Source organism: Eretmochelys imbricata, chromosome 9 (genome assembly GCF_965152235.1).
Source record: "Eretmochelys imbricata isolate rEreImb1 chromosome 9, rEreImb1.hap1, whole genome shotgun sequence".
NCBI lineage: Eukaryota > Metazoa > Chordata > Testudines > Cheloniidae > Eretmochelys > Eretmochelys imbricata.
The window spans coordinates 24,009,117-24,023,080 of NC_135580.1; the positions used below are offsets into that span (position 1 = coordinate 24,009,117).

Here is a 13,964-nt window from a genome sequence, read left to right on the forward strand (position 1 = left end):
GATGCTGCTTTTCCACAATTTCAGCCCGTGCACGTCGGCGGAAGCACTCTATGTAGAAGTCCAGTCTGCTGTTTCGACCTTCAGGAGGAGTCCACCTAGAATCCTTCTTTCTGTAGTGTTGGTAGGGAGACCTCTGTGGATTAGTATGTTGTTCAGAGGTGTTTTGGAAATATTCCTTGAGTCGGAGACGTCGAAAATAGGATTCTAGGTCACCACAGAACTGTATCACGTTCGTGGGGGTGGAGGGGCAGAAGGAGAGGCCCCGGGATAGAACAGCTGCTTCTGCTGGGCTGAGAGTATAGTTGGATAGGTTAACAGTATTGCTAGGTGGGTTGAGGGAACCATTGCTGTGGCCCCTTGTAGCATGTAGTAGTTTAGAAAGTTTAGTGTCCTTTTTCTTTTGTAGAGAAGCAAACTGTGCGTTGTAAATGGCTTGTCTAGTTTTAGTAAAATCCAGCCACGAGGAAGTTTGTGTGGAAGGTTGGTTTTTTATGAGAGTATCCATTTTTGAGAGCTCATTCTTAATCTGTCCCTGTTTGCTACTTTGGATGGGCTATTACCAGCAGGAGAGTGAGTTTGTGTGTGGGGGGGCAGAAGGTGAGAAAACCTGGATTTGTGCTGGAAATGGCCCAACTTGATTATCATACACATTGTAAGGAGAGTGATCACTTTAGATAAACTATTACCAGCAGGAGAGTGGGGTGGGAGGAGGTATTGTTTCATGGTCTCTGTGTATATAATGTCTTCTGCAGTTTCCACAGTATGCATCCGATGAAGTGAGCTGTAGCTCACGAAAGCTTATGCTCAAATAAATTGGTTAGTCTCTAAGGTGCCACAAGTACTCCTTTTCTTTTTGCAAATACAGACTAACACGGCTGCTACTCTGAAATCTAACAGACTAACTCCATTTCCAACACATGAATGTGCACAACCTGCACTCAACACTGATAAATAGACTGTGTGATAAGGAGTTTCATGACGGGGATGGGAGAGACAGAACCCTCCCTGCTTCCATGGAATAGCAGCAAAGCTGCCTCACAGTCACTACTGCAGCTGCAGAGCCCCGTTACTGGTGCTTCTTATGGGGCAGTTTGGTCAGCTGATCCGTGTTGTTGCAGATCCATGGGCCCTGACCTTGTCCCTCCCACCCCCAAGAGCTTCTTGGATGCTAGTGCGAAGAAAGCCATGACAGGACACAGTTCATCAGTGTGCTACAGGCTCCCTAAATCCCATACTCCCACATGCACATGGCAGAATCACACTGGGTCTGCCACACCCAGAGTTTTCAACATCCATAGAGTATTTGCTGTATGGGATATTGTTGTTTGCTAGCCAGCATCATATTACATGTTCCATATGAAGAAGACATTAAAGAATGTCAAAGTTACAAAGGGAGGCACCGAAAGCTAGGAAACAACAAAGTTACCCACAGAGCCTTAACTCTGCCTCTTGTGTAATGAATTACAATACAGCCTTGGGTTACAGGATCACATACTATATTTTCTGCAGGAGTCTGCCTCATTCAGTGCACAGATTGCATGGTGAATGAGATGGGGCTGCACCGTGTATGCAGGGACTGTGAGGCATTCTACTTCAGGGTTGGCAGAGGGATTTCTGGCTCTCAAAAGGAGGAGGTTGAGGCAGTGAGGAAGGTACCATTTTACTCAGGGGAGGAAGAGGAAGAGAGCAGCAGCTGGGAGGCAGATGGGTTTCCAGTTGGAGGTGGGGAAAATCTAAGGTATGAAAATGAGCATACAGGATTCATCTGCAGCAATGGAGCATTTCCAAGATTAAATCTGGTGTGGTAGCAGGTGAAAGGCTACTCCAGAACCATGGCATGTCAGACTTAGTTAGGAACAGGGCATTGGGGAAGAGATTTTCTTGCAAATTATTTTTAACTGTTCTACTATATTAATGTATAATGTATATTTAATGGAATAAAGTATATAGAGATGGGATTTGACAGAGTTGTTGGCTTTGCAAAGCTTACTGGAAGGTCTGGAGTTCTCGTCAATGTGGAGGTGCGTTCTCTGGTCCAGAGCAGATTATTTGGGATGACATTTGACCCAGGAATCTCATAGTTTGCTCCTCAGCAAAGATTGTTTGTGAATTTTATTTAATCAATGTCTGTAGTGCAACTGACTGAACATTTTTAATGCAGATACATTGTGGTGGTGGTAGAAGTTGATCTCAAAGCAATTAGATTGTAGATAGAATAAGCCATGTGAGGAGAACACCTGTCCACTAGATCAGCAGTTCTCAGCCAGGGGTCCATGGCCCACTTGGGTTCTGAGAGTCATTTCAGGGGGTCTACCAAGCTGGGCCACTCAGAGCCCTGAGCCCTGGTGCCCGAAGCTCGGAGTCCCAAGCACCAGCACTCTGTGGGGCAGAAGCCGCAAGCCCCGGCAGAAGCCATCCTGCAGGGCTAAAGCACCGAGCCATCCCATTGATCCAAGGGGCAGAAGCACTGAGACCCTGCCCTGCAGGGCAAAACCTTTGAGCTCGCCATCCAATAGGGCTCCTGAGCTGCACCCTGGGGGGCAGAAGCCCGTCACTCCCCCTGCAGCTGAAGCCCAGAGACGCCCACCAGTCATGGAGTTTTTATAGCATGTTGGGTGGGCTTTCAAAAGAAAAAGATTGAGAACTGCTGTACTAGATACCACAGTGTATGTGTGTGTGTACTAGGAGGCACAAAACTCCAAGATAAAAGGAAAATTACCTTGTCTGAAATCCATCTTATTGCTTTTGTGTTACTGCTAGGAGAAAGGAGAAAGGATCTGGCAGTTGTATAGTGTTCAGGAATTAGTATCACAGTAATATGCAGAAATGGATACCAAAGCCTTTTTTCATCATGTGATCTAAAGAGTATGAGAAATAGATAGAAAAATCAGTTCAGGACAAGGAAGGTATGCATGACTCCAGTGACAAATAGTAATTGCTTTGAAGGAGGCTTTCTCCAAGGTTCACCGTAATTCTAATCTTACTTTTCATTGATACCAACATTTAATATAGAAGCTTCCTTGACAAATTCAGCTAATTACCTAGCATCGCTCTTCCATCACCCTCCACTTCTGCTCTGTGTCCTTCACCTGCTTCTCTGCCACTGTCAGAAGCCTTTCTTAGCTCTCTCCCTTCCTTGAGTCATGAGTCTGCTTCCCTCCTGCTGTATCCAACCTCTACCTTCATTCCCCTCTCATGGGGCTCATAGGCTTCAGTGGCTGTGCCGAGTCCACTCGTGAAAGTCATTGCCACAAAATATTATTGCAACCATGAGCTTAGTTGGGTTCAAAAAGGCTTTTGAACTTTATGCGAATAATAATTATATGCTTAGTCACACTATCAAGGGTTAAGAATCATGGGAAAGGGGGAGCCTATACAGGAAGGATGGGCTCCACCTAAACCAAAATGGGACCAGATTGCTGGCACTTAATATTAAAAATGTTGTAGGGCAGTTTTTAAACTAAGGGCTGGGGGAAAGCTGACAGGTGCTGAGAGCACGGGTTCAGACAGAGACATCCCTTAGGGGAGGATCTATTAATGGAGATTCTCTGTGTCCTAGTAAGGAGGAGAGGATGGAAGATGATAAAATACAGGTAGGGTCTGATGAGAAACAGTCAAATGAAAAAAAAGTCCCATTCAATTACATCATGTAATGGCAGACAGCAAAAAAGTGACAAGTTTTTAAAGCACTTATATACCAACGCTAGAAGTCTAAATAATAAGATGGGTGAACTCTTGTGCCTCATTTTAAATGAGGATATTGATATAATAGGCATCACAGAAACTTGGTGGAATGAGGATAATCAATGGGACATATTAATACCAGGGTACAAAATATATTGGAGGCACAGAATAGGTCATGCTGGTGGGGGAGTGGCACTATATGTGAAAGAAAGCATAGAATTAAATGAAGTAAAAATCTTAAATGAACCAAACTGTACCATAGAAACTCTATGGATAGTAATTCCATGCTCTAATCATAAGAATATAGCATTATGGATATATTACCAACCACATGACCAGGATGGTGATAGTGACTCTGAAATGCTCAGGAAGATTAGAGAGGCTATTAAAATAAAAAAAACTCGATAATAATGTGGGATTTCAACTATTCCCATATAGACTGGGTACATGTCACCTCAGGATGGGATGCAGATATAAAGTTTCTTGACACCTTAAATGACTACTTCTTGGAGCAGCTAGTCCCGGAACTCAAAAGAGGAGAGGCAATTCTTGATTTAGTCCTAAGTGGAGCACAGGATCTGGTACAAGAGGTGAATATAGCTGGACTGCTTGGTAATAGTGACCATAATATAATTAAATTTAACATCCCTATAGTGGGGGAAACACCACAGCAGCCCAACACTGTAGCATTTAATTTCAGAAAGGGGAACTACACAAAAATGAGGAGGTTAGTGAAATAGAAATTAAAAGGTACAGCGCCAAAAGTGAAATCCCTGCAATCTGCATGGAAACTTTTTAAAGAGACCATAATAGAGGCTCAACTTAAATGTATACCCCAAATTAAAAAACATAGAGAACCAAAAAAGTGCCACCGTAGCTAAACAACAAAGTAAAAGAAGCAGTGAGAGGCAAAAAGGCATCCTTTGAAAAGTGGAAATTAAATCCTAGTGAGGAAAATAGAAAGGAGCATGAACTCTGACAAATGAAATGTAAAAATATAATTAGGAAGGCCAAAAAAGAATTTGAAAAACAGCTAGCCAAAAACTCAAAAAGAAATAGCAAAATTTTTTTAAAGTACATCAGAAACAGGAAAACTGCTAAACAACCAGTTGGGCCGCTGGACGATCAAGATGCTAAAGGAGCACTCGAGGACGATAAAACCATTGTAGAGAAACTAAATTAATTCTTTGCATCAGTCTTCACGGCTGAGGATGTGAGGGAGATTTCCCAAGCCTGAGCCATTCTTTTTAGGTGACAGATCTGAGGAACTGTCCCAGACTAAGGTGTCATTAGAGGAGGTTTTGGAACAAAGTGATAAACTAAACAGTAATAAGTCACCAGGACCAGATGGTATTCACTCAAGAGTTCTGAAGGAACTTAAATGTGAAGTTGCAGAACTACTATCTGTAGTCTCTAACCTATCATTTAAATCAGCTTCTGTACCAAATGACTGGAGGATAGCTAATGCGATGCCAATTTTTAAAAAGGGCTCCAGAGGTGATCCCGGCAATTACAGGCTGGTAAGCCTGACTTCAGTACCAGGAAAACTGATTGAAACAACAGTGAAGAACAAAATTGTCAGACACATAGATGAAGATAATTTGTTGGGGCAGAGTCAACATGGTTTTTGTAAAGGGAGATCATGCCTCACCAATCTACTAGAATTCTTTGGGGGGGTCAACAAGCGTGTGGACAAGGAGGAGCCTGTGGATATAGTGTACTTAGATTTTCAGAAAGCCTTTGGCAAGGTCCCTCACCAAAGGCTCTTAAGCAAAGTAAGCAGTCATGGGATAAGAGGGAAGGTCCGCTCATGGATCAGTAACTGGTTAAAAGACCAGGGAAAAGGGTAGGAATAAATAGTCTCTTTCCAAAATGGAGAGCAGTAAATAGCGGTGTCCCCCAGGGATCTGTAATGTGACTGGTGCTGTTCAACATATTCATAAATGATCTGGAAAAAGGGGTAAACAGTGACGTGGCAAAGTTTTCAGACTATACTGAATTACTCAAGGTAGTTAAGTCCAAAGATGACTGAGAAGAGTAACAAAGTGATGTCACAAAACTGGGCGAGAAAGTGGCAGATGAAATTCAATGTTGATAAATGCGAAGTAATGCATATTGGAAAACATAATCCCAACTATACATACAAAATGATGGGGTCTAAATTACCTGCTGTCACTCCAGAAAAAAGTCTTGGAGTCATCATGGATAGTTCTCTGAAAACATTTGCTCAATGTGTAGCAGCAGTCAAAAAAGCTAACAGAATGTTAGGAGCCATTAGGAAAGGGATAGATAATAAGACAGTAGATACCGTAATGCCACTATATAAACCCATGGTGTGCCTATATCTTGAATAATACGTTCGGTTCAGGTTGACCCAAGTCTAAAAAGATATATTAGAAATGGAAAAGGTACAAGAGAAAGGCAATAAAAATGATTTAAAGGTATGGAACAGCTTCCATCTGAGGAGAGATTGAAAAGACTAGGACGATTCAGGCTGGAAAAGAGACGACCAAGGGGGAATTTGATAGAGGTCTATAAAATCATAAATGGTGTGGAGAAAGTTAATAAGGAAGTGTTATCTACCCCTTCACAAAGCATAAGAACCAGGGGTCACCCAATGAAGTTAATAGGCAGCAAGTTTAAAACAAGCAAAAGAAAGTATTTCATCACACAGTGCACAGTCAATCTGTGGAACTCTTCCAGGGGATTTTGCGAAGGCCAAAACTATAACTGAATTACAAAAAGAATTAGAGGATAGATCCAGGAATAGCTATTAGCTAAGATGGTCAGTGATGCAAGCCCATGCTCTGGGTGTCCCTAGGTCTCTGACTGCCAGATGTTGGGACTGGACAATAGTATGGATCACCTGATGATTGCCCCGTTCTGTTCATTCCCTTTGAAGCATCTGGCACTGGCCACTTTTGAAAGACAGGATATGGGTCTATGGACCATTGGCCTGGCCCAGTATGGTCATTCTCATTTCGTGGGTTCAGGTACAAACTTGTAACACCCTCAGTTCATGACTTTTTGAACAAACCTAGCCAGTTTCATATAGACCTGGGTCAGTTTGTATTTACCTTGAAACCATGAGAAACTCCTACTCTTTCCCATTGTTTCATCAAAAAACTGGGTGTGATTTCATTGTTTACACTGAGTTTTGCTTTGAATTTTGGGTACAATCACATGTGGTTCTCAAAGCGAAACTTGGGGAGAAAACCCAGGTGGATCACAACTAAAGACAAGTTTCTCTGTGAACCCAAACTGCCTTATTTCCCACATTAATATGTAAATTGAGTAATAAATTATGGTTTGATCCTGAGATGTGCGAAGCACCTTCTGTTCCCATTGGATCTAATCCTGAGGTCCTTATGAAGCTGTTAGTCAATCCTCACTAATGCAAAACTTCTGTTGGTTTCAGTGGAGTCAGTTACTTTGGATTTCTAACTGAATTTTGACCTTGTGTAAACACTTCCAGAATAGGCGCCTTGACTTCAGTGTGAATGTTGGGTGTTAACAATGGCAGCATTGGGCATATGGTGGTCATCATTTTTAGGGATTTCTCCAGACTGGACACCCCCTTTTCTGGGGGAAGCTATACAAGGACAACTTCATCTGGACACAGATTTTGTGGGGATCTGCCTCTTTAAGGACACCTTGGTCTCCTGTGAAGGGCAACTTGGTTGTCCATCCCCTTGGTTGCCTTCAGGGAAGGGATACCTAACCTGGGCAAATGTTTAGCATTAAGTCCCTGGGTACTCATCACCCCTCAGGTCCCTCAGTGTCAGGCCCTTTGTGTGAGATGCTGATATTTGTACGCTCTTTTACATAGTGAATAAAAACAAATCTTTTGATGAGAAAACCAGAATACAATGTTGTATTACTGTCAGCGTTCATCCTTGTGAGAAATTGTAGGCAGTATCAGTTTGATAAAGTATTTTATTTACAAGACAACTTTACAAAAATAATTTCAATAAAATTATTACAAAATTCATTTACAATATAATACAGCTGCATCTTCTCAAAGGGTAACACTGGATTATTATGGGGAATACTATGTCTAGGCATACGTTAGGTCAATCCATAGCATAAGTAATGTTTTGAACAAGGCACTACTTTATGATAGTGTACTTACCAGTAACAAAGAGTAATAAAAAACAAACATTACTTTATAAGTCTCAGATGGTTCATCTGTAAGAGTGGCATTAGCAATATGAAAGCAACAAATGGGGAACCCCAGAAAATGCGACCGTCTTATGTTAGTTCTATAAAAGCAGTTCCAGCTATTTGTTTGCATGTGTTTAGTTTAGCAATGAATGCAAGAGCCAAATTCTGCTCTCAAGTGTCTACAAATAGCTCTCATTGGCTATGAATCTGAAAACACAGCTGGAGAGATAGCAGTTTATCTATATTTAAGAACAGCATTTCCAATATCGTTCTCTGATGTGTTTTTTCAGTGTTTGGCCAGGACAGCAGACAGAGATCAAATCCAATCTCTACAATGCTTCATTTGTAAGCTAAAATACAATTTTTTCTTGAGGTTTATTTAAGAATGTAGACACTCAGGACTGTAGGGCTCTGTGTGTTTGTACCTATTGGTTCATTCTTTGGTTCAGGATCTAGTTTCTCAGTATTTAGGAAACATATTGAGCTCCTCCATGTGGCAGAATCTCTGTGACTCCCCACCCAACAACATTGCCTCGGATATTACATGAATCTTCTGCTCTAGGCCGCGCTGTTATCTCTTCATTGCTGAGAACTCTATCCCAGATATTAAAGCCAGTCAGTTTTCCCGAAAAAGCTAAAGTTTCATCAAAACCACCTCCAACACAGCAACCATTCTTTTCTTGGCCTACCTGCAAAATTCCTCCATCTGGAATTATATAAGCCTCTGCTGTTTCTGAGCTGGTAGCGACAAGCTCCCCATTTGCCCACAATGATATGGTCCCATTGTCTGAGCTCCAAGTGCCACAAAAGTGAGCCCATTGTCCAGGAGAAATTGTGTTTGGGGCAATTAACTTGTTCTGGTCACTACCTACAGCAAGTACCGCAGAGTCATGGCTGAGATAGAATTGAATTTCATATGGATTTCTCTTTGTGCCATAGGAGAATATGATTGTTTTGTCCAGCACCTCAGTCACTTTGACCCAAATGCAGGCAGTAAAGGATTGGAGCATCATGTCAACAGTTGGGTGAACGCTCCCAAAGATCTTTTTGGAACGCATTGGGAATAAAATTGCAGTTTCACACCCTAGGGGAAAAAAACAGAATTAGAAGTATTATTCTACCCCAGCTAATTTCAGTAAAAGGTGAAGTATTTGTACATTCACAGTTTGGATTCTTGACATAAATTTACCTCTTTAGGCTGGGATTTCCAAAGGGAGTCGGGCTCCTTTGAAAATCCCAATACCATACAGTATGTTGTAGGAATAGATGATAGAATGAATGCATTGAACATTTTATTGCCATGGGATTGCTTGGATTAGACAGGTCTTCCAAAAGAAGTTGCTATAAAAAATTTACAGCATCCCGGGCCCATGACATACTTTGTTTATGACACGTTTTGTTTCATGTGTGCTCTTTTTTAGTCTCCGTATTTTTTTCTCCTTAGAATCATAAGACTGGAAGGGACATCAAGAGGTCATCTAGTCCAGTCCCCTGCACTCATGGCAGGACTAAGTATTATCTAGACCATTCCTGACAGGTGTTTGTCTAACCTGCTCTTAAAAATCTCCAATGATAGAGATTCCACAACCTCCCAAGGCAATTTATTCCAGTGCCTCAGTGTTCTTTTCTCCTTAGGAATACATTGTCATGGAAACAGCAATGCTGTTGGCATGGGAGGAACTCAGTGGCCTCTACAGGTTCATCTTAATGTTAGAATGGCTGGAAATTTCTTCCATAGTTGTGAAACCCAGGCATTGGATAGTCATGATCACATACTATATGCATTATAAAGAGCAATAAAGTCTATTACCATATTAGATAATGGCTACAATTTTGGAAAGTACCTAAGTGACATACTAGCCTACACCCCATTGACTTTCAAGAGACTTAGGCTTATAAGTGCCTAAGTCACTTCTGAAAATTGGACCTGCGCTCCTATATCACTTAGATGCTTTTGAAAATTTTCCCATGTTCTGAATATGATATACTATGAAGACATTATGAGTCAGATAAACACAATTATAAGTGAAAACATACTGTAGTTTATTACTTAATATTTTTGCATGAAAGTGTATCCTGAAAGGAGCGGAAACAAAGAGGCCTACCATGCAGATTCTGAACACAGTTATACCAGTGTAAATCCAGAGCAACTCCACTGACACCAGAGGAGTTATTCTAGATTTACACTGATGTAATTGTGAACAGAATCTGGCACACAATACATTACAAGAACAACATTTCACCTACTCAGACTAGATTCAAATCCTGATTAGTTCCCAAGCTCAGTGCGCTCATCCCAGTCCCTTGTGAGTTTCTATCCACACCATAATATTTTCACACAATTTGTCACAGGTGGTGTTCTCTGCTGGAGTGGACTGGAGCAATAGGTGTTGAAAGGCAGGCATGTGTGGGGACCATTGACAGAGGCATGCAGAGAAACTTCCAAAACTGCCTGCCTGCTCCGAACTTTGCTTTAATTCTTTTAGTCATTAACTTTCAACTGCACTAAATTGGGCCCCCAAAATCAATTAATATAAAATAAACTGAAAAGATCCATTTTTTAAGAAGCTCTTCTCCCATCTCCAATCAGTGATGATCAGTATGTTGATAACAAAAATTAGATTAATGATGGCCAGTAACAGAAATCCATTCAAGAAAGAAAAGTAACTAATGATAATAAAGGCATATTTGACATTCTTGATACTGTTGTCTAGTTAATATATGGTACATTAATATTCCAGTTGACTTAAGGTAAAAGAGGCCCCTTCTACAATTAAGCTGACTCATTTCCTGTTTAAACAAGCGATAGAAGCTAAAATGTCTAAAATATGTCTTAAAATCTTTGCTTTAATGAATGAAGGACTCTTTCTGCCTTCCAGGATTAGACTGCTGCATTATTTCATATGCTGGTTTCTTTGAACTTTCAGCACAATAATTTTTTTTTCATTGGCTTTTTTTCGGGGGGCATAGGGTGGGGAGGCAACTGTGGATAGACACTACTTAAAAATATTAGGAATACTATCTTGAAACAGCTTTTTAATGAGCAGACTTTCTGGCTTTATTATCGAGGGCTAAACAAAATTAAAACCAGCTTCATAGAAGAACAACAAAAGTGTGGTTAGAAAATCCCTCAAGAGTAGGTCTGGCAATAATTCAAGATGTGAGAAATCAAAACCAGTTGCTGAAAAGTCTCTTGGAAAAGATCTCCAGAGAGACCTACGGAGTATTTCTATATTTAATTACTATTCTATATCATATTAGGATTTTTTTCTGTAAAAACATATAGAGAAGAGTCTGCCTCAATTACACAGATGTAATTCAGGAGTAATTCCAATGAAGTCTATGGAGTTATTATGGATTTACACCAGTGGAACTGAGTTTGGAATGTGATTGTTAAATGCTCTGTGGTTGGTACAAATATGCAAAAATGAAAACTGACTGAGAGGTTTCACTTTTGTTTCGTAGTATGAGTTTGGCATATTGTGGGATAGACTTGAATAATGCTGAACCATCATGTTAATTCTGAAAAAGACAACATTTTTGTGCAAGCAAAAGGAAAATATTGCTGGTTGCATTCTTTCAGTGTAATCCTTGCCCCTGTCACCCTCCCCTCCCTGACATATATTAATATGACACTATATCCTATTTTTTCCCTGCTTCTGCTTACAAAGCTATTCTAAATTAAAGCTGAATTCATGGTCTACCATCATAGGATACATTTTGTTCAAGGTTATAAAATGCCTTAATATTATTTTAATAGGTTCAGGTGTGAATTACTCTTTGCATTTATGGCTACATTTTCAAAGCTGTAAGAGGTGTGCCTACAAAAGGTACTTACTTTTGTAAGAACTCACATTGCAGCATCACTGTATATTCACTAGCACAAACTGTGTAACTGCACACCACACTTCCCATATGCACACACAAATATGGGGTTTTGTGATTCCAATGGGCATGCATTTTTGTACCATGCTCCTTTTGTCCTTGTTGGAAAATTTGGCCCATAAAATCATTATATTGGTAATATTTATAACAGGTGGAATTATAGATATTCAATAGATTGAGCTTTATATTTGAAAGAGTTGTGGTATGTTGGTAGTAATTTTTCACACACCTCTTTAGTTATTAATATACAGGGGGTCTATTCTTCCATCCCTACATTTCTCTAATTATTTCAGTCAGGTACCATACAGTGGTGTATGGAAAGCCTGGAACACAGGATTTGAAATACTAGCTCAGTCCACATGGTCCATCTAGCATGGTATCCAGACCTTAACTGCCATCACTACATCATACTTCAAAAGAAGGAAAAAACCCTATATACAAGATACATGGGGAAAGCTGTTCCCTCCTGACCCACCATGGGTGATCAGTATTTGTCCAGAAGCATGACATTTGATTAGATGTTGCCCATTGACACTGTCTGTGTGCTTTCAGGTCTACATCTGCTCCAATTCACAGCTAGAATTGGTGAGAAGGATGCAGCAGCTGGGTTAGAAAAAGTAAAGATTGGCAGTATATGGAGCGAATGAAAGCTTTCTGTGAACTTAGGTGGAAATCTGGAGCTGGGAAGGTGAAGGGCAAGAAAACATCAAGATTTCACAAGTTAGTCTATTAAAATATGTCCACTGCTCGTTGGTCACAGCCTTAGTCTGGAAGCCTCTCCTAGCCTCAGCATCACAGTTGACTTACTCTAATAATAACTTTGACTAGATTCTTCTTTGGTCCCCAAATTTGAAAAGCCGGCCAGCTTTTTTTTATGGAAGCTTAGTGGGTTTCCCCACTGCACACACATCTTGTTTCTAACTGTCTCTTTACGGTCATGCCCTGATGTAGGAATGTTTAGCTGAGATATTGAATATTGCTGTTCTGGACAGGGTATTAAAAGAGAGAATTCTGAGAAATGCTACCTGGCATAGACTTACCAGCTGGCAGTAAGTGCTGAGCTGCCCACTTTTGCGATCCTTTTAGTTCAGCTCTTGTTTTCTGTAGTTCTTCCCTCAGAGAGTTCAAAATGAAATTGTCCCCTCTGCCCATGTAACTGGATTTATCTTGCGGCTGAAAACCTGTCTCCACTTTAGCTGTCCTCTGCCAAACACTCTCCAGCTGGGTGAGTCTGTTAGACACGTTGAGGCTCAGCTGCAGAAGCTCTTTAAGAATCTTTCTTTGCTCAGATTCATGAAGCGTCTTGGACTCCTGAATATGATCTCTGTTCCTCATCAGTGTTTGGTCCACCTGTGACAAGACTCGGGAGGTGACTTTCTCAATGGTGGTGGTACACGTGCCAGCAAAATTAGCCACAAACTGGATCATTTCTGCTCGTAGAGTTTGCAGTTCCACCTTAAGGATTTCATCAATGGATTGAAGCAACATGTTCTCTTTCATCTGTGAGTTCTCAAGCATGATGAAGAGTTTGTCCCATTTCGTGGGCTCTTGCTGACAGTCACATGAAATAGCTGAAGTACAAGACACAGATGTTAATATTTCTCTTCATTCATTTTTTTTCAAACAAAGGAGTTATTTAATAAAATCTCTCTTCATTTATTGCCTATGCTCTCTAAACCACCAGTGCTTTCCCTAAGAATTAAAACAGAAAACAAGGCAATGTGTAATTTAGCTGTTCTAAGAATCAGAGCAACATTTCCAACATTTCTTTTAGAAGGGAGAACTGGAAAATAAGGAGTATAGAGAGATTTTGCAGGGACATGCTAAAGTATTTGCATCGTTTGTCTATGTTAAATAATCTGCTTTTACAAAGCACTTTCATTTTGTTTGAAAAATGGTATGTTAGCAATAACTGTTACAAGAACTAAGTAACAAAGAAAGTGATTTAAATAGCTTATCTTTGTTTTTTATAGAAACTGCTATCTTGTGTTTAATAACACAAAAATAGTTTAAATCCACTTACTTTCTTCAGTAGCAGGAACTATACTTTCTATTTCATTCTCGAAATTCAGGTACATGAGATCATAGTCCTCATTGTTCAAAGCAGAGGAGGAAGACCAGAAAGCACAAAGTAGAATTGTCAAAGAAAGCATTTCTTGAAACAGCATACTCCAGCTGTTTCCTAAAAGTCTCTGAGTCCTCTGGAGTTAAAGGTCTCTCAGAATTGAGCA

At 40.5% G+C, this 13,964-nt stretch overlaps 2 protein-coding genes across 3 annotated transcripts in view; one reads left to right on the forward strand and one right to left on the reverse strand.

Moving 5' to 3' along the window:
- The window catches only part of VEPH1 (ventricular zone expressed PH domain containing 1), a 147,844-nt gene that overhangs the window by 20,864 nt on the left and 113,016 nt on the right, over nucleotides 1–13,964 (forward strand). The window lies entirely within an intron of this gene.
- PTX3 (pentraxin 3) lies at nucleotides 8,150–13,886 on the reverse strand. The gene is made up of 4 exons (XM_077827235.1): nucleotides 13,757–13,886; nucleotides 13,043–13,304; nucleotides 12,774–12,934; nucleotides 8,150–8,932 (listed from the first exon to the last, which is right to left on the reverse strand). The coding sequence occupies exons 1-4, from the start codon at nucleotides 13,884–13,886 to the stop codon at nucleotides 8,316–8,318; spliced, it is 1,170 nt and encodes a 389-aa protein (XP_077683361.1). The 3' UTR covers nucleotides 8,150–8,315.

Coding starts and splice junctions, on each gene's coding strand:
- PTX3 (XM_077827235.1), bottom strand. CDS start 13,886: ATGCTTTCTTTGACAATTCTACTTTGTGCTTTCTGGTCTTCCTCCTCT. Junction 12,935..13,042: donor AACAGAGATCATATTCAGGA/GTCCAAGACGCT, acceptor TGTTTGGCAGAG/GACAGCTAAAGTGGAGACAG. Junction 8,933..12,773: donor TCAGCACTTACTGCCAGCTG/GTAAGTCTATGC, acceptor TTTTTCCCCTAG/GGTGTGAAACTGCAATTTTA.